Source organism: Erithacus rubecula, assembly GCF_903797595.1.
Source record: "Erithacus rubecula genome assembly, chromosome: 3".
Classification (NCBI taxonomy): Eukaryota; Metazoa; Chordata; class Aves; order Passeriformes; family Muscicapidae; genus Erithacus; species Erithacus rubecula.
In genome coordinates this window covers 122,899,944-122,923,344 of record NC_136689.1, presented here as the reverse complement: position 1 = coordinate 122,923,344, position 23,401 = coordinate 122,899,944, and the positions used below count along the sequence as shown (strand labels likewise).

Below are 23,401 nucleotides of genomic sequence, written 5' to 3'. Positions count from 1 at the left end.
GGCACAGAGAAAAGTATTGGCATTGCATACATCACAGCATATGCCTCTCAATGCTGTGCAACAGCTGTCATTTTGAATGATCTTCTGAAACAGAAATGAGCTGGCCCAGGATCATTCACTGGATGCCATCTGTTATTCACACCATAAGTACCAGCTAGTAAGGTCCAAAAGGCCTGACTTCTCCATCATTGCATTTGAAACTGCCATTAACATCTGAAGCCTTCTGTGTGCAGTCATGTACATTGGCAAAAGATAAAGCACATAGGAGGAGGGATAGAGAATGCTTGAAGATGCTCACCTCTGTCTGTATCAAACACTGTACGTGAATTTTTATAAGGCATCTCAGTAAAGGTAAATCTCAGGTTAGTGATGACCTTAATCCCAGGTCAACAGAGAACTCAGCTTTCCATGACTGGTCTTCAAAGATCTCTGTGTGTCCTTTATTTTCAGTACTTCAAATGGCTCTGTACATACTCATGCTTTGAGTCCTTTTTTCCTTCAACTGGCAGGGGAGGGAAAATGGATCTGTTGAGTAAACTGTAGTGTCTGTGCTTGAAAGTGGGTGACAAGCAGCTGTAAAGGAGCTGATAAAAAATTAACCCTGGAAACCCAGCATGGGAGGGATGGAAACTATACCCCCTCTCGTCATTAAAACTCTGATAAAATTAATACATGCTTTACATCACCACAATGCAAACAGGGAGGTTAAAAAAAAACCTTTTCCTTTAAACAAACGTTTAATACCACAGAGGCATAGCTAAAATGCAAAACCAACTGCTAAACAGCTCTCTGGATTTTCCCTCTTGATGATTCTGGCATACACCTGATCCTAGGTCTTTGGGGTAATATTAAATTTCCTTATAAAATATTTATACAACACAGTATCTTAACCTCCTAAATCTGTGTAACAGCCTGTCTAGCCATAAAGGTAAGTACAAAAACTAATGTGAACAGCCATGATTTTATCCTACATCCTCTTTCCAAATGTGTTTGAACAAAGTTTGTTTTCAAACTTTTCCCCTTATATTCTAAACATCATTGTCATGCATAACAATGGATAGACCAATGTGAAGAATCCAATAAGGCCAATTCAATATATATGTTCATGGATCTTGTCTAGAGTTTTTTGTGATTTAGCTCAAAGCATCCACGTGTTGTCAAAGTATCTTCTCCTTCAGTGTAATTATTACTAAAACTAGTAATGTTTTTTGGAAAAAAATGATGATGATAGTGGTTTGCAGAAAAAATAAACACATGGTTCTTTCACAATGGAGCCTATAGTCTAGCCTGAGAAGAGTGTCCTTGTGGTCTAGGGGACATAACACAAAGAGAAGACAGGGCGTCAAAGCAAGCTTATCAGATAAGAATAGAAATGCAAATTTTGCTCCCCTTTCCTATTTCTAGGGAGTATATGGGGGTCTTTATTCCCCTTTTTCAGCCAAAGCTGTCTGTGTTTGAAAGAGAAATCTGCTGAAAAGACACAGGTCAGAAGTGAGTTTTGAAGAAGAATTAGAAAAAAGCAGAAATGTAAAAAGTAGAAGATAGTTGAAAGAATAGGACAGGTGGCACAGTATGTTGAGGACTCTCTAGGAGGACAAAAAATTATTGGGGAAATATTGGATTATAGGCTTAATATGAGATGGTAGAGTAGGTGAGATAGTCATGGAAGTGTTCAGTGAGGAAGAGCTTGGCCAGGAAGCTAGAGGAAAAACTCAAGCCTGGAAACTGGAGTCTTGGGCAGGTGAGGTAAACTATCCAGCTGGAAGAGAGACCACAGGAAGCATCTTCTCCCACAAACAGGGGGCATCTAGACTATAAACCACTGGTGCAGCTGCTACTCCTGTAGGCATGGATCCCTATGTACACAAAATATTTGTCTAGTAGCTGCAGTTGCCCCTCTGGCAGTCGAGGTTTCGGCCACTGAGCACTGCAGTCCAGGAAGCCCTGGGCTATCATTCATATTCCAGGCAGTAACCTGAGTAACCTGGGTGATCTGAGGTTTCTGCAGACACTGTGCTAACATCTACTAGACTCATTACAACTACCTTGTATTTTCAGCACTTAATAAGTCAGTTGGGTGGTTTTGAATGATTTGTCACCTGTAGACAAAGCTTAAGTCTTACTGCCACTGGCAACCCTTCATTTTCTGTGACAAGGTTTCTACCTCTGGGACTTGAGATTCTCAGTTTCCTTTCTTGAGGCTACCCTAAAGAAAATACATTTAAAAATATTATTTCTGAAATAATCATACATTCTTCAAAAGTAATTTAGCTTCTTGAGGAAAAATACAGAGTAATAAAATTATTTGGTCTCTATGAGACTTGCCATTTCTATTTTTATTTTTTTTTTGTGTTTTCTTACTTAATTTTTTTATAAATTTCACTCTTTCCTCATGAAACATAAAACTGCTACATAGTTTTTCTGTAAATGTATTACATTATCAACCACACAGCCTCATAAGATTGCTTCATATTTGTTCTACTTTTGATCTCTACATAGCTGGTATCAAAATATTCAGTGGACTTATTTGAAGAAAGGTGCTTTATAAATGCAAGATATCAATAAGGCATGTTTAATTTTGCATTATCTGTAGCAATGGAACATTTTTCATTTAATTGTATTTGGAAGAACCACTGCTATTGACCTTTGGGAGTTTTTCTTGTTTTTTAGGAGTGCATTAATATTTCTACTGATGACTAACACACATATATATGTGTATATATCCGCTTTTGTACAGGTAACAAATTCTGGGTTTTCAAGGACACTACTCTCCAGCCAGGTTATCCTCATGATTTGATAACACTTGGAAGTGGAATTCCTTCCCATGGCATTGATTCAGCAATTTGGTGGGAAGATGTTGGAAAAACCTACTTCTTCAAAGGAGATAGGTTGGTATAGGACTTCTGCAAGAGAAAAAATTAGTGGATATCAGCTAAACATATTAACCTTCTCCTCTATTTCTTAAAAGGATTAAACTAACTCCTCCTTCATAGATGACTGTATACTATTTTCACATGTCTTATAACCTAAATTATATTTGTGTGAATATCTTGGTATGGTTATAAGTATATCCAGTAGAAAATTTACACTTTAGAAGTCAACAGGCAAGTCACAGTTGTGGCAAAATTTTACTTGAATATTCAAAGTAATGTGTTTATGTACACTCTTACCTGTTTCTTTTTATCCACATTTCTAAACCCAAGCACATAAGCAGGCAAGGCATTATGCAAACCTTTTAAGGTCAGTGAAAATGACTTCTTTGCTACTATTTAACAATGAGTTAAAAAAGAGAAACCTGGGAGCTAGAGAAGAATTGGAGCATTTTCTTTGAATTACTTCTAAATAAATCTTATATAGACACATATTTATGATTATTAATAATAATAATAAAACAACACAGCCCCCCAACAAGAAGACAAGCACAGAAAAAATAAGTAAAATCCAAGGGTTTTTCCATTCATGAAAAACTTGTACCAGTCACTTAGTGTCTGTATCTTTATTTACCTGTCAATAAAAAAAGTAAAGGAGTATTTCTCTGCTTTATAGAGACATAGAGAGAATTTAATTTCTTAAACACTGAAAGTTGTCTGAATGATGGATTTTACAGGTTTTTGATTGGTGATGTGTGTGTTGATAGATGTATCACTGTGCAACTTTTGTGTGCTCAGATACAAATTATTCCTTATTAATAACTGCAATATTTCTATTAGTCTTATTAAAAGTATGGTTGCTTTTGTTACTGTGTGGCACTTAGTGTTCTCAGACACCAATAATTTCATGGATCAGTCAAGAAACAAATTTAATCACATCATAGGCTATGTCTAGGACAGTACAGTTTGTAATTTTTAGCAGTACTGTAAAAAATGCACTACAGAATGCTGCACCAAATTTTATGGTTAAAGCTATTTTTATTATTTAAAAATATATTGCTCTCCAATACTCATGGTGAGGGAAGTAGATAACTAAGTCAGATTTTTATTAATATTTTAAAACTAGGTGTCATTTCAAGCAATTAATTTCCACAGAGAGTGGAAGATGCCTAAATAATTTTCTTCCTATGGCTGAGTACATTTTTAAAAAAATTCAAATTCTTTTTCAGGTAATAATTTTCCACCTCTATATACATATTGTAAAAAGATGCACATTAAGAATATTTTGTGAATTTTACTTCCTTTAGTCTTTATTCAGAAATGTCCTTTTATATTTCCATGCATAGGCAGTTGCTTATATTCAGGACTTTCCTAAAACATGATTGGTAATAACAGAAGACAAAAAGAACTAGCAGAGAAAACAGGTGCTGACAGAAAAGTTGCTCCTTAGAGCTAACAAGCACAATGAAACTCAGCAGGATATAAATGCAATACAGTATGTTAGAAGAAGATTGAACATGAGCCTTGCAGAGATAATTGAGCCATTACAGGATATTGACCATCAGTGGGAGTAAACCCTTATAAGTTTCTTATAAGAAATGACATCAAATATTGGCTATAAAATAAAAAAAAATAAAAATAAAAATGACCAAACAAAAAATAAGCAAACAAGAAAATCCCATTGCCCAAAGCAGTAAGAAGATTTAAAAGCCAATCCAGTGAGCAGTCATATGTCTAAAGCAGCTCATGTATGGAACATTGTTGTTGTTATTTGACATTATCTATTTAACAATAAGAATAATTCTTCCAAATAATTGTATGAAACACAAAAAGGGGAAATAATTGACTACAGAAAACATTAGTCCCTCTGTCATTCCTATCCCACCAAAACTGAGTCTTTTGGGACTAGAAGATAATAGTTTTGAGGAACTTCTTGGGTTATGTCCTCGTTTATGCCTCTGTCTGGTCCAACTGGTTTATGCACTTTAGAGTTTAAATCAATGTTTTTTCTTCATAAAACTTATTCATCTTATGGCTCAAAATATTATTGAGTAAACAGGCTTAGATATAGAACATGGTTTAGCAAATATTTTCCAAATTCCCTTTTTCTAAAGCTATATAGTGAATTTTCATTTTTTCCCCCTCTATTATTTATCAGTCTTTGAGGTACAGCAACAAGTTTACATAGGCTGCAGAGCTTAAACCATCATTAGGCAGTTTGCTTGTGAACATTTGGCATGCCAGTTAGAATCTAGACTAGGCTTTTCCTTACCTTGTAGCCATGTTCATTATTCCAGCAGGTTGTTGAGGTGGTGATCAGTCCTTCCCTAATAGGAATTCTCATCAATGATGAAAACCCAGAAGTTTTGTGATTTCTGATTATGCACTGAATATGTCCTCAATGATTTCTAATGACAAAATCTATCTTTCAAAGTCATTTAAGGCTAGTGGTAAACCAGAGCTTATTGAAAGAAGGAGCTCAAAAAGGTGAAAAGATTGGAAGAGAAAAAGGAAAATGGGAGAAATTATGCAGCATAGAAATAGAGTTCTGGAATAGAGGGAGAGAAAAAAAAATATTTGTTTAAAAAAATTCATACTGAAGACCAAGAAACTTAGAGTCAAAAGATGAGGAAGAACTGATTTCAACAGTATTAATTTTAGAGCTTTGTTTAATACTTCTGCATGTTGTTTCTGCATGCAAATTTTTATAGATGTTACATATCCAAATAAAGAGCATTGTGTTCTTGGTTGGTAGCTGATGCAGATGTGAATAGATTAAAAATTGAGGCTATAAAAATAACTCAAGCATAAGAAAGAAAAAATAAATACAAATGTCTTTTTAAACTAACTAGCCAATGCTTAACCCATTTGAAATCTGCCATCTTTTAATTTCATTGAAAGTTTAAAGACAGTGAAATGCCCTACAGGGAGAAATACTGAGGAGTTTAGATCACTATACTTTTTAAAAAAGATTCAAATGTGAATCAGTTAGAGTGCTTAAGTTCCTCCACAGCAATAAAATATCACCCACTTCAGAATTTTTTAATATATGATGATAATAACAAGGATTTCTAAAAACTGAAATCAAATTAATTCAAATGAGAATCAGGGTCAAGTTTTTAGCAGCAACCAGATTATGAATGATAGTGATAAAACTATGCTCTAAATTAATAGAGAAAATCAAAACATGAAATTACCCACCAAAACAGTAGGATGCACAGATGATATTAGAGATGCAGTATTCTTAGAACCAGATTATAAGATATGCATAGCAATTTGATCAGCAGTAAAAGGAAAAGAAATTATCAATATTATCTGTAAGCGTAAATACTTGCCAGATGTTCAGGATTACTAGAATTGCATGCTGAAGCTTTTTAAGTTTGAGAAGGGCTGGCTGGCAAAAAGGCACACAAACAGGTTGAATTTTATAATACACTACATCTATTTAGTGATAATGAAATTAAATTAATCATGCTTTAATGCATACATATGAAGAGTTAAATTAAGATTGCTGGCAGTATTTTAATCTGAATCTACTGCCACTTGCATTATTACAATATTATGAAAAGCATTAATGTACATTGGTTTTTTGCATGTGTTGCAGCACTCTGTGTTACTGTGCAAAAGCCGTAGACATGAAAATTGTGGTGATTATAAGAGAGATTCATGCTGGTTTAGTTGTTGAAGTGCAAAAATAATTTTATCTTCTATCTACTTACATGAAACAGCAAATCTAATCGGATAGAGTGTTCACAGAGAAGAAATCCAGTATTCCCACTTGTAGCTAATGAATGTAGCAAGGGTAGGAGAGGGGAAATATAAAGTTACTCATGTACTATCTTAATGTGCTTTTTTTCCTTTCAGGTACTGGAGGTACAGTGAAGAAATGAGATCCATGGACCCTGGTTATCCCAAACCAATCACAATTTGGAAAGGTATCCCAGAATCTCCTCAGGGAGCCTTTGTCCACAAAGAAAATGGTATGAAAACACAATCTTGCTTTAATAATTTATTTACACCCTTTATGTAAGGTAGAGTAGTAGAAAGATGATTGAATATTCAGGTTAAGTAGTGAAGGAATTCTTGATACCTGAATAGACTAATTCCTGCTCTAGATTTGGCTTTAGTGAAAATGGCTCTTTGCATGTACTGTTTAACCTAGGGTTGAAAAAGCTTTCAAGTTTAGTATTCTAAACCTTACTTTCCATTCTTTTTTTCCTCTGTCTTAATTCATTTTGTCTTTGTTCTCTGCTGGATTGTAGTGCCTCTTAAAACAAGCTTCATAAACACAGTATATCTGTACTGAACTTTCAAGGTATTGGCTTTTTAAATAGTTTAGAAGGTATTTCTTTCATTCTCAAAAGCTAGCAAAGGGAAGCAAAATCTAAATCTAAGCAGAAATATCCCAATGAATTTATGTAAATCAAAGATGTCAGAAGTCCATGATGTAGAAATCCAGATAATAGGGATTTTAATATGATGTGTTATTACCTTTGACAAGATATATCATCACCTACCTAGAACCTGGAGTATCAACTGGTCACACCAGAAAACAAATGAGCAGCAAAATCTCCTCCTTCTTAGGAGAATTCAGTGCTACCCAGGGGATGGTGCCCAGCTGCCAATAGACCCCTCAGTTGCACAGAGTTCATAGATCCTTTTGACAGGAATAAAATATGCATTGTTGGACAATTGTTATATGGCATATATGATTTATTTAATAGTAGGTCTGGAATTTATTCTGTTTGGCTCATACAACACACAGCTATTTCCATATTACTTTAATTTCTTTTTAATAAGAAAATAAAAATATTTATTTCCTTTTATAAAACATTTTAGTCTCCTATTTCAAGTTCTGACTTGATTAAGTAATTAACCATGGAAATGTTTGGGGTTTTTTTCAAAAAGATGTTTAATTGCTTCCTTGCTTTGTGTCTGTTTTACCCAGAAGAAGAAGAAACCCTGTCTGTATTTTGGCCTTTTTGCTAGATTGGATTTTTTGTGTTGCTTTTAACTGGAAAGTAGGTCAATCAAGATGATATTCTGCATACATCACCACTCAATAACCAATTGTTTTAAAATACACATATATGTGGAAATAGCTACAAATGTTTTAGAAATATATATACATCTAAAGCTGTGTGTGTGTGTGTGTATATATATATATATATACATGCTTTCTGTACTGAACTCAGGTACACATTCCTCCCAATAAAATTGAAAATTATCTTACTGTAACACCCAGACCACTGAAAGCACTGCAGAGGCAGAGCACACATTCCTAAGGCATGAAAGTCTTTAGGTCACATAAGAGGCACTTCTCTTTCCAACCCCAGTGGTTTTGATAGTCTGCTGGACTCTTTGGATGAGGAGGTTAGTAAAACATGACAGGAGACTGTGGAGGAGGTGAAGGGAAAGAGGAAATTCTTGAGCATCTCAGAAATCCCATAAGGGGCCCAGGGCAGAAAAAGGGACTGAAAATGACACCATCAAGTTCCCAAGAAGACCACTAAGACATTTTTCCTGAAATCAAGAAAATAAAGTCTTAAAAAACAGTTCACAACTTTGCTGTTGTTTGTATGGGGAAAGAAACAAAAGCAGATGCAAATAAGAAATACCACAGCTCAGTGGGAAAGAACTTGATAGCATTTTGCCTGAAACTGCTTTTATTTCTTTAGACAGAAGCAGAGTTGATATGCAACTTTTACTGTAAACCTTCATAAGGACACATCTGAAAGCATATCTTTCAGGGAATCAATTTCATTTTAAAGTATACACTTTTTTTCCTTCTTTTGTCTTTCTATTGTGTAACCTATGCAACTGAACACCTACAGTAGCTGTGGTCATGCAGAGGTTTCCTCCAGTGATAGCAAAAAATTTGGTAATCTTGTTTTGGAAAGGATGGGAAAAACCAATTTCCTACTCTAGTCAATATCCTGACTCAGTATCCTAAAAGCTTGGTAAAGTACAGGTACCATTTTTGAAACTTGTCTTGCTACTTCCCATATGGTGATTTGTTTTTTAACACTGTGGTAGAAACTCTTGGGAGGGAGTGGAGAAGAAATTTCCTGTCTTTTGTGAGATCACACAAAGTTCTCCAAATTGGAGAAATCACTCTTTCTACCTTAAGAGCAGCAAAGAAAATTTAACTTTCCAACTAGAAATTCTCCTAAAGTGGATGGTGGGATAATTTTTGTAGAAGAGAAAAGGTAGTCTACTTTATTAATCCGCTGGCCTTTTTTTGCCTTATACTTGCTACATAAGTAAATTTGAGGCAGTAGTGACTGCTAAGCCCTTCAGTACTGTTTGGATCAGGTATTGCTCTCACTTCTCAGGGCCTAGTATCTAGAAAACTGTAAGAAGCAGGTCTCAAAGCAGGCTTAAGACATCTAGCAGATTAGATGAAATCACTTTCAGCAGTAGTGTGAAGTCATTTGTTCTGTCAAGAGAACAGTGAAATTACTCAGTCTCTTGGAACTGTCCTTCTCTGCTGGTAGCTTCCATCTTTTAGCTGTAACTGACTATTATCCTGGTTCCTACCTCAGCAAAACATGGCAGAAAAGTTTAAACTATGTTCAGAGTTTTCCAGTGGAAAATGTGCTCTAATTGGAAAAATTTTATTGGATCTCTAGCAGCTTGAAATTCCTTTGCTGCTTTAAGAATTTTAATTTGACCTTTCACTGCATATCAATTATTACTGACTCAAGTCTGTATTTTGATTTACCTCTACCATATGCATGAATATAGATTTAGAGGTGCCACATCTGTTTATGATCTCTTTATATATATATTAGAGTATTAATAAAGATAATACATCAAATTTCCATATTTGAAATATTTATCTGTGGCCAGGATGTGCAGTACTTTGGGAAAGGCATATTGTTATATGGAATGCAAAGATAAGGTATCTGTGGTTCAAAATACTGAAATTTTGCATTTGATAATGCTTTTTATTAAAACTACAGATTGCTTTAAGAACTTTATACGTGCTAAAATTTTAAAACTTCATAATATTTAAAGAATTCCAGTCCTCTTTTAGTTTTATTCCAATCCAAATAGAAGGCATTTTCTGGACAAGTCTAGCTACTCTTTTGATACAGATTAGTAATTTTTATGTGGTTTTTGCTTTTAATTGTATTAGATCTTTCCATAAATCTACCACCATATTTTCAGGTAATAAAAATGCAAGGGAATAAGGAAAGGAAAATAATACCTCTTCATAGGCTAAGGAGGCTATTTAAATTACAAAAATACCTAATGTAGAAGAATGATGAAATATTCAAGTTTTTCTGAAAAGTGGTAGTAGGTGATGAAGGCTTTTCCCACAGTTTGAGCTAAAAATTGACTATCAAAATGTATCATTTTTGAAAAATTTCAGAATTGAAAGAAGTAACTAATGATTGAATAGGTGGTTGATAATGTTATATCCACGTAGGTAGTTACCAGCCTTTTCAGAACAAATAGTGCCTAATCTGTTGTAGTATCCTTTAATACTGCAGGAAATATATGAGATGTACAAAGTGAAGATAAGAAAAAATCCAGCTGTTTCAATTCAGTTCATAAATAGTAGGAGACAGTTCACCCATCCTGAAGGTTTGTGTCTTGCCAGATCAATGCCATTTTTCAGCTGGGATAATAAAGTAATATAGATTTTTGGCAAGAGTCAATTTTATTTCTCCATTTAAGCATGTTTAATAATAACATTGGATTGTGCCTGAATGAACAAATATCAGGTCTTTACAGGAAACAAATCTGTTTACACCTGTTTTCTCATTTGAAAGATGCTGTTATTTCATGCAGTCTCCTTCTGAAGTGCAATAGGCTATGTGAGATTAAAGAGGGTCAGTATGCACAGCATAGCATAACATGGAAATTTGTTTCAGGAGACTTCCCATCTTGAAGAAGTCATTATGCTTTAAAGTCCTGTCCCTGAGTGTTCCAACTCTAGTTGGTTTTTCAGTGAATGAACAAACTGGCCAAAGCTTGACTTTTCATACACCATATATTCTGGAATTGTTTGATTATTTTTGTAGTGATGAAAGAAAACATCCCAGTTTACTGAATGAAAGAACAACTAAAAAACAAACAATAAAACCCAAACAAAACCCCCAAATTCAATGTTAGATTTCTAGAGACAGTAAAGAAATAAAAATTGTAAAAAAAAAAAAGATCCTAAATACCTATAACTGAAGTCTGTTCCTTATGTATTTTGATTTTTTTAATTATGCAAAAATTGATACCACTAATTTCCTTCACGGTATTTTGATGACACGATTTCATATGACCATGAATAATTGCTACTTTCTTCCTCAGGCTTCACATATTTCTACAAAGGAAAAGAGTACTGGAAATTCAATAACCAGATGCTCAGGGTGGAACCTGGCTATCCCAGATCCATCCTGAAGGATTTTATGGGTTGTGATGGACCAACAGATCGAGACAAAGACCGACACAGCCCTCAAGACGATGTTGACATTGTCATCAAACTGGACAACACAGCCAGCACTGTGAAAGCCATAGCCATCGTCATTCCCTGCATCCTGGCCTTGTGCCTCCTTGTCTTGGTTTACACTGTGTTCCAGTTCAAAAGGAAAGGAACACCCCGCCACATACTGTACTGCAAACGCTCTATGCAAGAGTGGGTGTGATGTAGGGTTCTGGTTTTTTTTCCTTTCCCTCCCAGGAGTTTGTGGTAACTTGAGATTCAACACAAGAGCTGTTAAGCAGTTTCCTAGCTAGGAGCGGGCATCTGTCGGTGTGAAACAAAGCTGATCTGTAAAACCCAGGGTTGCCTGTCCTGCGCCTGAGTGGCGATTCTCAGCTGGGAAGCTTCCATGATACACAGTATCTGCTGTTTCTTCAGTCCTTTGTCTTTCTTTGTCATTCAATTCTAGGCCTTCCCTCTGCACGCTCAATGCCCTATGAACTATCAGGATTAACTAACGAAGAGGAATAAAAGTATCTCCGAGGTTTCTACATTTTTCCCTTAAGGCCTGTTCCCCTTCAAAAAATTTTTTGCTGAAAGTAAATTTTTTTAGAGAAACACAACAACCAACAATGGAACTTTCAGGAAAGTGAGAAGACCCAAAACAGCTTTGTCTCCAAAGAGGATTGCTTTCTGTCTGCTACGGATAAAGTCCTATACTCCTGCTTCCAGTTTTGTCAGGTGGGAGACTCGGATGACACGCAGGACTTCAGACTGTTCGGACAGCCATTTTCCAACAAACAAGGGGCCAAAATATCTGCAATATAGTAACAGCCTTAATACATTCATTTTGTGGTTTTTACAGCTGCTCTGGGCTATGTCCTCAATGTTTTAAACTCATATTCAATACTATATTCAAGCAGAACATTTTTATTGGTTTGTTTGATTTCTGGTTGGTTTTCCTACATTATCTTTCCCAAGCTGTACCAAGCCAACTACCCCAGACCTTCTATAGGTCTGTCAGGAGCACTCATTCCAAAGAATGGTAAAAAAGCAGTGTGTCTCTGAAGTGGATTTCAATGAACTAAAACAACAGACATGCTATTGAGAAACTTGACACTGGTATTATATTGGTGGTGTAACCCTTTGAGAACTACTGCATCCAGTTTTCAGAGTCTGCTGGATGTTAATCTTGGTCATAATTAAATTGTAGAATTGTGTTTGGGTAATACAGGTTTCAAAACAAAATCAGTTTTTCGAAACACTTCTTGTGACTGCGTTTTTAATTATTTGCATTATTGATAGAAAAGCATTTGTAACATGAATAGAAAACAAAGTATATTTACCAGCTACTTTCTTGTTAAAGGAACCAAATGTGTTTTAATAATTTCTACCACGTACCAAGTTTGGTTTTTTTTTTCTGAGCTGACAACAATTTTATAGCTTAGCCTCTTATCTTAAGCATCTTGGATTTCTCTCTTGAGATTATGTTGCATGACAATTTTATTTGACTCTGCAGGGGCAGAGTTACAGTTTCAAAGGAAAGCTAAGAAGATGACTCTGGCAGTGCATGAGTATCCTCTGGTGTGTTACCCCTTTGCATGTTCATCATAGTTCTCAAAGGGTTAAAATTTTTGGCCTTCAGTCAAACATGGTATCAACTGACAGAGCCAAGGGACCACCAAAACATTTTGTCATTCTGTGTAATTTGTGCTAACAGCAGTATTGTCATTTTCATGTGACCTGCAGAGCGGGTTTGTATCAATAATTTTTTCCTAGAGAAAAGTCAGCAACTGACAGACCTCTTTATTGATTTTAGGAGCTGCTTCTTGCAGTGATAGGCTTTACAGTCACTGGGCTGTGAACTTATTAAAGATGGTCAGAATGATGCACCCCAAAAGTCAGATACCTGGTTTTTTATGAAAGCCAGGTTTTGAGGGGAGTAGCTTTTGCAACAATGAACAGCTTGCCTTGAACTTGATTATTGACCTGTTGACTGTCATTACCAAGTTAAACATTGTCTTCTGTGAACAGCTTCACTGTCTGAATTTCCTTAAAGTGTACTGTCCTATGTCTTTGACCTTTAACTTGCAAACTGGCACAAACTGAAGGGAATCTGGTGTTGCAAATGAAATGAGTTTTATTTCTTGAAAGGCCTGATAGACATGATCAAAAATTTGAGAAAAAAAAATTGAAGTGTTTTAGTAGGAGAGAAATGACATAGACTAAAATATTTATGATAGGCCTGTAGAAAGGTATTTTGCTATGTATACATGCACACTCTAAAAATGAATTACAGCAGAAGTTAATTTTTATTTAACTTGAATACAATTTTCAGTATAAAATTATTATTTCTACAAATATCTAGTTATTAATGAAAAGGTTATAGGAAAGTATTAAAATACTTGAAATGGCCAGTATGGGCTTTTACATAAAATGAGACTTTTATACTATGTTCAACCAATTTCTTACCGGTTTCTTAATCCACATAACTGGATCACTTTTTAGAGAGTGTAGGTATATATACATATATATTATGATTATTATTGTTTTGGTAATGGATAGCTTGACTGCCTTGAATTTATATTTATATTGAGCATAGCATGAAAAATAGTATGCCTTTTTTTCAATTACATGATTTTATAATGATTTGAGGACTTACAAACATATGTGGCATGCTAGAAAGCATTGCAAACTTATTTCTTAGAGCATACACAGATATACATATGTATGGTTAACGAAAATGAGGATTAGAAAAAGATATAGTTTTACAACAAATATGCAATGCAGATGGCATTTTGGAGATGTTTTGTAGAAGTACTACATACTGTAGGTTAGAAGCGCACCAGTATCAGCCCATAGCATTATTTAGTAAATCCAAGTCAGTTGTTGCTGAAAATGTATAGATTTATTGACAATTTAGTTGCACAGGATTTTTGCTGAGGATCAGCTCATTTGGTGAATTCGAAATTCTATGCTGTTTGTAATACGTATTAAGATGTGTGTGTTTGTATACTTATAAAAGCACGCAAACACACACATGCACAGACATGCACATTTTAATCCATTGAGAAAATTTTATTGTCAACAAACTACTATAACTTATGTTCTGCTATAGACAAAACAAAATTATTTATATTGCTGTTCCAATTTTTTCCCCCTTGGATAGCTGGAGGAAAATACTAAAAGAACTACTTATTTTGTGTTTGCTTTTCCTCTAAAATAGGAAATAGGAGAATTTATTTTGTATTTTTTAAAGTCAGAACAGCATCTCATCAGCTTTTTTTATTCACTTGAAAATTTCATTTCAATTTTGAAATATCTTTCATGGCAGCTTTAATTTTTTTTTTTGCAACCATTTCCCTGACAGTAATGAAGTACTGAGCATGTTGACTGTTGTTCTTTGATAAGGTAACAAAAATATTTGTGTTTGGAAAATTTAACTGTAATTATGCAGGAAGGTAAGTGTGATAATTCTAGTGCTTGGTATATGGTACACCATAGTTACATGAGTACATGATAAGTTGATTGTTGAATCTATTTTCTTTTCCTTAAAAGTGCATATATGCTATATACAGAGAGAGGGAGAAAAAATTATATTGGCATGTTTATGTCATGCAAAGCAAGATTGTGTTAACATTTCTGTTACATACTCACATTTTCAGTAGGTTGTAACGCAGTCATAAAGGTTTGCTTTAAGTAAAAGATGTAGGAACATTTCTGTTCACTGTAATTTCCAAATACTAGTTTCAAATTATAGAATTTCAGAGTAAATTAATGGTGTTGCCTGATCTAATTTTGAACTTAAATTAGTAAAAGTTCTAGGACAATTTTATATTTTTTAATAGTTGTTTATGTACAAGGGCCTATGACTATCGGAATTACTAAAAAGCAAATTGAAAATATTTTCAGTTCTGCAATCTGGGTTCTTGCTCATGTGCCACAACTTTTAAATAAACATTTCCATATTGCTATTGTCATGATCTGTACTTTGGAACGATATGAAACTAAATGTGTGTTGTATTAATCAGCTACATTCTATCAAGCTGACTATACAAGGTCATGTATCTTCAGAGTACTATGGTCTGTATGATGCAGAAGGCCAGAGTAGATTATGGCAATGTTTCCTTTGGCTTTTCAATATCTAAACCTATGAAAAGGTTATTGACTGTAGACAAAATTAATTTTTATCAAAAAAATTAAAAATATGTAACTGTATGTTTACTGGATAGGCTGGGATGGAGAGACTCAAATGGCTCCAAGGGAGCCCTTTCAAGTCTCCTGAATAAATGTAATACATATTTTATATATTCCTATGAACTTTTGTTCTTTTTCTTCTTTCAGACTGGGAAAAGGGAGGGGATAAGTAAAGAAAAGATTTTTTTAAGGCTAATTTTGTGAATTAAAATAATGTAAGCTAATACTCCAAACATAAGGGGCAGACTTACACTTTTTCTTAGAAGCACACTTCACATCCCCACTTGCTTGATCAAGAGTCCTGTGCCATTAGCACTGTGGGTTAAGAACAGAGTGCAAGGCTTAATTTTTGAATTTTCAACTTTTTGGGGCAGTCTTACTTTGCAATCTAAATGTCAGTTAAATGTAGCTTTTGGTACCAAATTATATAGAATCTTATTCTCAGTTGTTGGTTAGAAAAAAGTGCATAGCCTAGGAAGTCAGTCTGCCTATTAGCAATGAAAGCATTGCATTCCTATTTTCTGGGTTTTTTTGTTTTTTTTTTTTTTTTACCATTTGGCCATTATTAAGACAAATCTTAAAACACACACATAGTAAATTGAACAGTGAATGTTCCAGGCACTGGATTTTTAAGGAAGTAGAAATGCAAGCTACCATACCATTAGCAGCCTACTTTGGGAAGAGCATGAGATGACTGGGTAGAGGAGCAAGGAAATGACTGCAGGGGCTTGCTCTGTCCTGGCTCCCATATCTCCTTAAAACATAGCCTAAGTTTTATCAGCTGTTGTAGAGGTGAAGGAAGCCATGCACCATGGCAATGGGAGATGTGAAGCTGCCATTACAGAGCAGTAGCTCCTGGTTTGCCTTTTGTTGTTGTCAAGACTGTCTCTGGACACCTCTGTTTCCAGAAGTACAAAGAGATGACTGCAGTCTATGAGCTATAAGTGAAATCATTACGATCAGCCAAGGAAATAAATGTCACTGGCCACTTAGGTGTTCAGCTATGCTGTAAATCAAATAATACTGTCTGGAAGCTGAGGAACAGATAACCTGTTATTCAATGCAATGGTATAGTTGTGATGCCCCTGCACTGTAATGTTAGGCATACTTCCTTAGCTCCTACTACACAGACTGCAGACAGACAGTGTGGTTCTCATGAGAAAAGACCATTTAAACATATGTCAGTTACAAAATAGGGTGTAAATGAACCATGTGCTCATAAAATTAATCTCTGATATATGCATGTAATTCAATGAATTGTCTGCCACTAGTCTCATGAAAAGTATGTAATGTGTGAGTCAAATCTATCTAACCCATTCTTGTGATTTGCCATCTGAGATGTCAGAGGCTGATGGAGAAAGACATTGTCATCAGTGCCATAAATGCTGTCAATATCTGTTAAACATCAAAAGCATACCATCACTTGTTGCAAACTGGCTCTATTTGAGGCTTTGATGTAAGGTAGCTCCTAATGTAAAGCAGCATAGATTTTGTAGGATGTGGAATGATTTGATATATGTATGTATGTAAGTAGGAATGCCCAATAATAATCAGAAGATCATATTTTGAGGGATCATCAGTGTGTGAGCACAGCAAGCATCTGTTCCTAAAATCAAAATGTATTTCAAGGAAGGATGTAGACAGCATTAAACAGATGTATTATAAACCAATCTTCTTTCCCAGTATATATAAGATTTAGCATATCATCTACAAACTATGGTCAGTTAATTAACATTTGGAATTGCAGCTGCCCATTTTGTCTTTGAAAGAGGATATTCTGTGAGTGTGTCCATAAAGTATGTTTACTTTGTGGGGATATCCTTAAGTATTGCTCTGGTCTACTAACAGTATAAATTAAATAAACTTTAGATATAAATGAAGAAAGGCTGATGTAAACTAGCATGCTAAACACAGTGTTCTATTCTTGGATGTGTATGCAGCACAGTGCTACTTGCTGTCACAGTAAAACTTCATAAACAATAATCATTACACATGCCAGCCACTATGATGGCACAAAGCTTTCCAGTCATACAGTTTACTTTCTTCCGCTTTCTGTAGAATACCATTGTCCACAGATTATTGTTGTTATTGTAGCCACCACATGAAACAAAGTTTTCTGTTTGGCTAATGGTAATTTCTACAAATTGAAATTCAATCATGTCCTTTTTATAACTATAACCTTAATCTTCTTGGAGCAGCATATCTTAATTCATAGCCTTTCATGATAATTTTTTAAAAATTATTTTATTTCACTCTTGCAGTAAAATATATTGAATATGTAGTTTCCATCCTGTGGAATAAGAGTTATTAGTGAAGTATTGTGTTACTTACATACAGGCAACAGAACAATGTAATTTTGCCAATCAGTGGATGCCCATATGGGTTCACCACTTGCAGGGCTGTGTACTGAGTCATAAAATAATGTTTCTAATTCATATTTCCATCCTGATGTGTTGGTATTTAACACCCAGTTTACATACACATTCGTAGCTTACATGGCTGTGCATAAATTCATCTGCCTTGTTGAAGCCAAGAGGACCACATGTTAGCAGGTAATCTCTGTTTATAAGGTATAAAAATTTGGTTCCCTTACTTTCATTTTGCAACCTTAAAGAAGAGAAAATAAGTTTTTCCCTGGTATCACTTTATCCATCATTTTCCAGAATGATAGTTTCTAATACTCTTTGTCAAATTTTAAAATTAGATTAGAATATGAAATAAATTTTAAAAAGTACTGATTTACAACTAATATATTGCAGGTAAATGCAGAGCCTCATAATTGGGCATACAGTGTTTCTAAACAGAGAAAAATATAGTCTATTTTCTATGCTTGGCCATTGCCACAAAATTGCCAGTGCTCACACACTGATCACCTTCATATCTTACGGGAACACTGTGTTGAAGTCAGCTCCAGCCAGTTTGTCTGCTTGGATGTAAGCAGAATTATGTATCTTAGGAAATTATACATGTGATGACATGCATTCTGAAGATATCATCTGCAACATACAGCACTGCTTTAAATGACCATGGCAACTAAAATTCATACCTGCAAGGCATAGCTGCAGCTTATATGTACATGGTTGTGTTTTACCTCATATGATAAAGTGCTATGAATTCTGGCCATGCATCACCAGGCAGAAGAAAAGAATCAAAAAGACCTTTCAGAATAGCTGTTATCAATACTCATTTCATACAGAAATAACTGACATTATTATACTCAATGAAATTTTAACCTTGAAGAGGAATCCAGAATTGAAGGAATGTGTGATGATGAAAATACTATTCCCAACTCTTACTTTATGTAATGAAATAGGTAAAGAATTAGGAAAAGGAATGAAAATATTTTGACTTGACAAGTGCAAGTATAGCACCATTTTGTCAAAAAGAGATGGAGACAAGGATCCCTAACACTGCTAAAATTTCACATATTCAACAATAAAAGAGAAGAGACATTACTAAGAACTTGGTGATAGCTTGGAAGGTATTATTGGCCTCCAACAACAAAGATATCTGTTAGGCTGTAGAAAGTCCACTGAATTCTGTATTTAGAATCATAACCCACCAGATAGCAGTCAGTCAAAAAAGCTGCTCCATATAGTTGCTCTAAACATGACTGCAAATATATATAGTAATATATGGCAATTATTTATCTGGTGCAATCAAAATCTTTTTAGATAGATTTAGTCAAACTAATATCAACCTGAATCTCTGTTCAAAAACTGGTCACAGTGAAATGTCCTTTTTTTTTTTTTAGTTCTCAGAAATTAGATCCAAAATGATTTTAAGAATTCAACTGATTAAATAACAATAGGACAAGGAAGTCTTTAACCTCTATTAGTCTATATTAAAGCCATGTATCTTTATTTCCATGGTAGTCCTGAAGTGTTTGATATGACAGAAATATTTTTATGGCCATTTGATGTATCATCTATTTCTATATGTAAATTGATGAATACATTCAAACTTCTGGTTCCCCTCCATCCCCTTTTTCTCACTGCACCTTGACATGTTTCCTGACTCATTAAGGGAATATTTAATTGTACATTCTCTTGGCAGGCAAGTAGGAAATGATCTATTCATTATACAAATAAGCAAAAACAATTTTGTTTTCTATCTCATTTAATAATTTACAACTTTTAGAGTTTTTCACTAGGAATTGCAGCTTTTTGTGTCTGCAATGAAGAGGTAGCACCTTCTCAAATCTCTTGCGAATGTTTGAGGAATTTGATGTATATCTTTCACTGAATCTTTTTAATTGTCCAGTACTCAACACTGAGCTCTAATTACAATAGATTATTGAAGCCTTTGCCATCCATTGACATTGCCATCCTTAATTCTTTAATGAAAAAGGCATGGTATGGCTAGGGCTGTTCATCATGGATTCTTTATTTGCATCTTGGAAATGCTTGACTCGTCAGATGTACAATAGTACTTCTAATAATGGCAGAGACCTACTATTTTTGGTGCCAGCCATTACATACCATTTGTATGTATGGCTTATGACAGTCTGTGCTTTTTCAGTGGTTCCAGTTCTCATCTGTAACCTGTTCTCTTTCTCCTTTGCATTCCGATGCCTATAATCTGTGTCATGGATATTCAGACAAGAATTTTATGGCTGGACTCCTTCTTCTACCACAAGTCAGTTTGTACACATACATCAATTACCATTACCTTTCTGCTGTAGCATAATAGGCTAGCACTGTTGCATGGCAGAATGCTTGGCTATTGTGAACTGTTTTCCAAATGATCCTAATTTTTTGGTATCACATATAAAGAACTCTGTCATCTGCTACTGTAGTCTTGGATTCATTGCCCAGTTCAGACACAGCTTGAAGAGAAAGGTGCAGGTGTTTGACTTCTGAGATTTGCTTTATGTTATAGGTGTTCCTATATGATCAGAAACTGTTTGAGGGATGCAATGTCTTCTCCTTGCCAGTCCTGTGGTAGTATTGTTAGCAGTTAGAGCATGTGCAGCTAGTTTTGTCAGTCTGTAGTCAACTAGAGTTTGATATGGATACATACAAGAAGGGTACATTGTTTTCCAAGCTTCATACACATCCTTGTTTCTCTTTATGAATAACGTGCACCTTGCATTCTCTCCAAGTGCTGTATTCGTGTGTCTATCAGAACTTGATTTCTTCCTCAGTTCTTTTTGTTGAGTGCTGTTTTAGCAGCTGATTCCATTTTCCTTCTTGTTGGCATTCCTTCATCCCTGTAAGTCCAACAGAAATTGTTCTGGCTCCAATACGTTAGCTAGAAGCTACTACAGTTGTGGTTCTGCCCACCAGTGATTTGCTTATTTATCCTCCATGTCTGAAAAAGAGGAAATCAACCTTTCATGCGGAGACAAGGGTGTTTATGCAGTTGATAGGATATCTCTGAAAGGGGTTTCATGCATAATATGAACCTAAAACTCACATATTGTTAAGCATCAATTCTTCAAGCTCTTTGTCTTCAACCACCCAACAGTTGTTCATTTAATTTCCAAAGCCTGACAAATAAGTCAGAATATGGATGTGATGATTTCTCTTGTGTGAAACAAATTTCTCATTTTTATTCCCTTTTCTCTGCATAGCTCCATATTCATTTCATGCCCATGTTCCGCTTATTAGGATGTGTGTTAGTATCAAAATAACTGGAGCATTTATTTGCTTTCTGCAACTGAATTTCATTTAATTATTGTTATTTTATTTTATTTTATTGGCTCACACAGCATTCTATACGGTAACCTTTTTATAACTGACATATGTTATTCCTTCAGGTAGCTTCTACTGACAAACACAAAGCTTGTTTGTGTGCAAATGCAAGGCTGACTAAATGGTGCTAAAGTGTATTATGACTGTCAGATATAATCAGGCAAAATTTTGTGGTGCTTAGACTGATTTTTTCATTGATTTTATTGATCAATGCATTGAACAGTGTTTTATTATACACAAGTAGTCTTTTGTTAGTAAATCAAAACCTCATAGTGCATTGTTAAACTAAATGGGTTAATTAATCTATGTAACAGCTCACCAAGCTAATACTGTTGTGTCATTAAAGGTCAAGGGGTCATGATAATAATCTCATTGCTGTAGACCATTAACATGACTGAACATTTTCAACAAAGTACTTATGTTTACAATGCTATAACCCTTTGACTGCTGCGGCAACCTTTAACCACCGAACGTCACACGCTAGAATCATCATCATGGTTCTTGCCATGGCAATCAAAGAGTTAAGGGCTGTGCAGTGATTTGTTTTATATTTATTAATTTATATTTATTTTTTGTTTTCATTCGAGAAGGGGGGAATTGGGGTGGGGCAGTTCTTGTCTGCTGTAAGTGTCTTAACCAAGGGAAGGGTTAAAATGGCTTTTTATACTATTGCATCTTATGTACTTACCATCGTTTCATTGTGTTGTAATTAAAAAAAAAATCTGTCAATAAATAAGAGAACAGAAAAAAATTTTCATAAAGGCATTGTGGTTTAATTGGTATCTATTGCTGTAAGTTTTATGCTACCGTTCTTTAGATACTGTATAGCATTAAAGCCAAATTTAGCCTCAGAACGTGAATGCCAATGTATAACAGATAATGACAATTTAAAGATATAATATGGATGTATCTGGCTATGAGCAAGGTGAAGGAAACATTAGTTAATTTTTCCAATCAAGATAGAGTAGGAAAAAATTATTTTGTGTTGGAAAAGACGTGGAGTAAGTAAGAGTGGACCTATTTCTGTAATGCCTGAGAGATTGCTGTCACAGCCACTACAAAAAACTATGAGCTGGTAGCTGAATTCCCTCCTTTGCTATATATAGCAAAGCCATGACAAATTTAATGTAAAGAAAAACTGAGTCTAATGATTCAAATTAGAAAATAGGCAAAAAGTAAACACAACAGTAAAAAATTTTTTTAAATCAAACCACAATAGAAGACCAAAAGACTGAGAGCAAAGGAAAGTATTGTAAAACTAGCGATCCAGCTCCATTTTGCAAAGATATGTGTTTATCCCATATCAACAGCCATGGACTTCTTCTTAGGGTATAAAGCATTATGGGTTTTCTACACCCATACATATCTGTGGGCACAGGAAACCAGGAACAAGCTCATTCTATTGGAAGAGAAACATAAAGTTATTATTGTTTCAGTGCTGGTGCAAGAAAGACAGCAGAGCATGTAAGCTGATCCAGGACCAAAGGCCAAACACATTACGTTCCTAAGCTACCTGAAGCTTTGCTTTTCCATTCTAGATAAGAGGTGTATGGGTGAAACAGAAATTACTGACTGCAATTCTCAGCCATGAAGGAGGAAATGGTCCTTGGGTGGGCCTTATCTACAGGTGACTGACAGGAAAAAAACCAGTTCTGAATGGAATGGTTTGGGGAGTGTCTCTACCTCATCATTCTTAAGTTCATGGAAGTGCATTGTTTCTGAAAGATTTGACTTACAACATCTTCCAAGCTGATTCATGTCTTCTCAATACCATTCACTTCATAGGTAAAGGTGATGCTCCAGCCAGAAAACTGATTAGTAAATATCAGCAATCACAGTTAACATATGAAAAATTTTTTGCAGTTTTTCAGATCTATTGCCATGCAGTTATGTAGCAGATAATTAGATTTTTGTTTTAATGTTTGGGCCCAAATTCAAGCTTTAGCTTCCAGGTATTCTTCAAAAAGCTTTCCAATCAAGAAATAATTACTATGTTAACTAGTTAGACAGAAATGATTATGAAGAACAGATTTTCTTAATCACTGCTTGCCAACCACTTTCTTGTTGCTTATTTGAATTATTAAAAAGTGAACACAATCAACTAAACATTTGGACATGAATAGCTCTCAATGGAATTTAAGCTTATTAATATATTAGATATTACTTTATTCAGGTCAAAACAGCATGCAATGGCATAGAACATACTCATTTTC

The 23,401-nt window shown here is 34.9% G+C and overlaps 1 protein-coding gene across 1 annotated transcript in view; it reads left to right on the top strand.

Annotated features, from left to right (window-relative positions):
* MMP16 (matrix metallopeptidase 16) overlaps positions 1–21,920 on the top strand; it is a 169,024-nt gene extending 147,104 nt beyond the window's left edge. Inside the window, exons 8-10 of the mRNA XM_079300674.1 lie at positions 2,738–2,888; positions 6,735–6,850; positions 11,184–21,920. Of these exons, the coding sequence (XP_079156800.1) occupies positions 2,738–2,888; positions 6,735–6,850; positions 11,184–11,518 (602 nt within the window). The 3' untranslated portion in view covers positions 11,519–21,920. The remainder of the gene's footprint in view (positions 1–2,737; positions 2,889–6,734; positions 6,851–11,183) is intronic.
* The last annotated feature ends 1,481 nt before the right edge of the window (positions 21,921–23,401 follow it).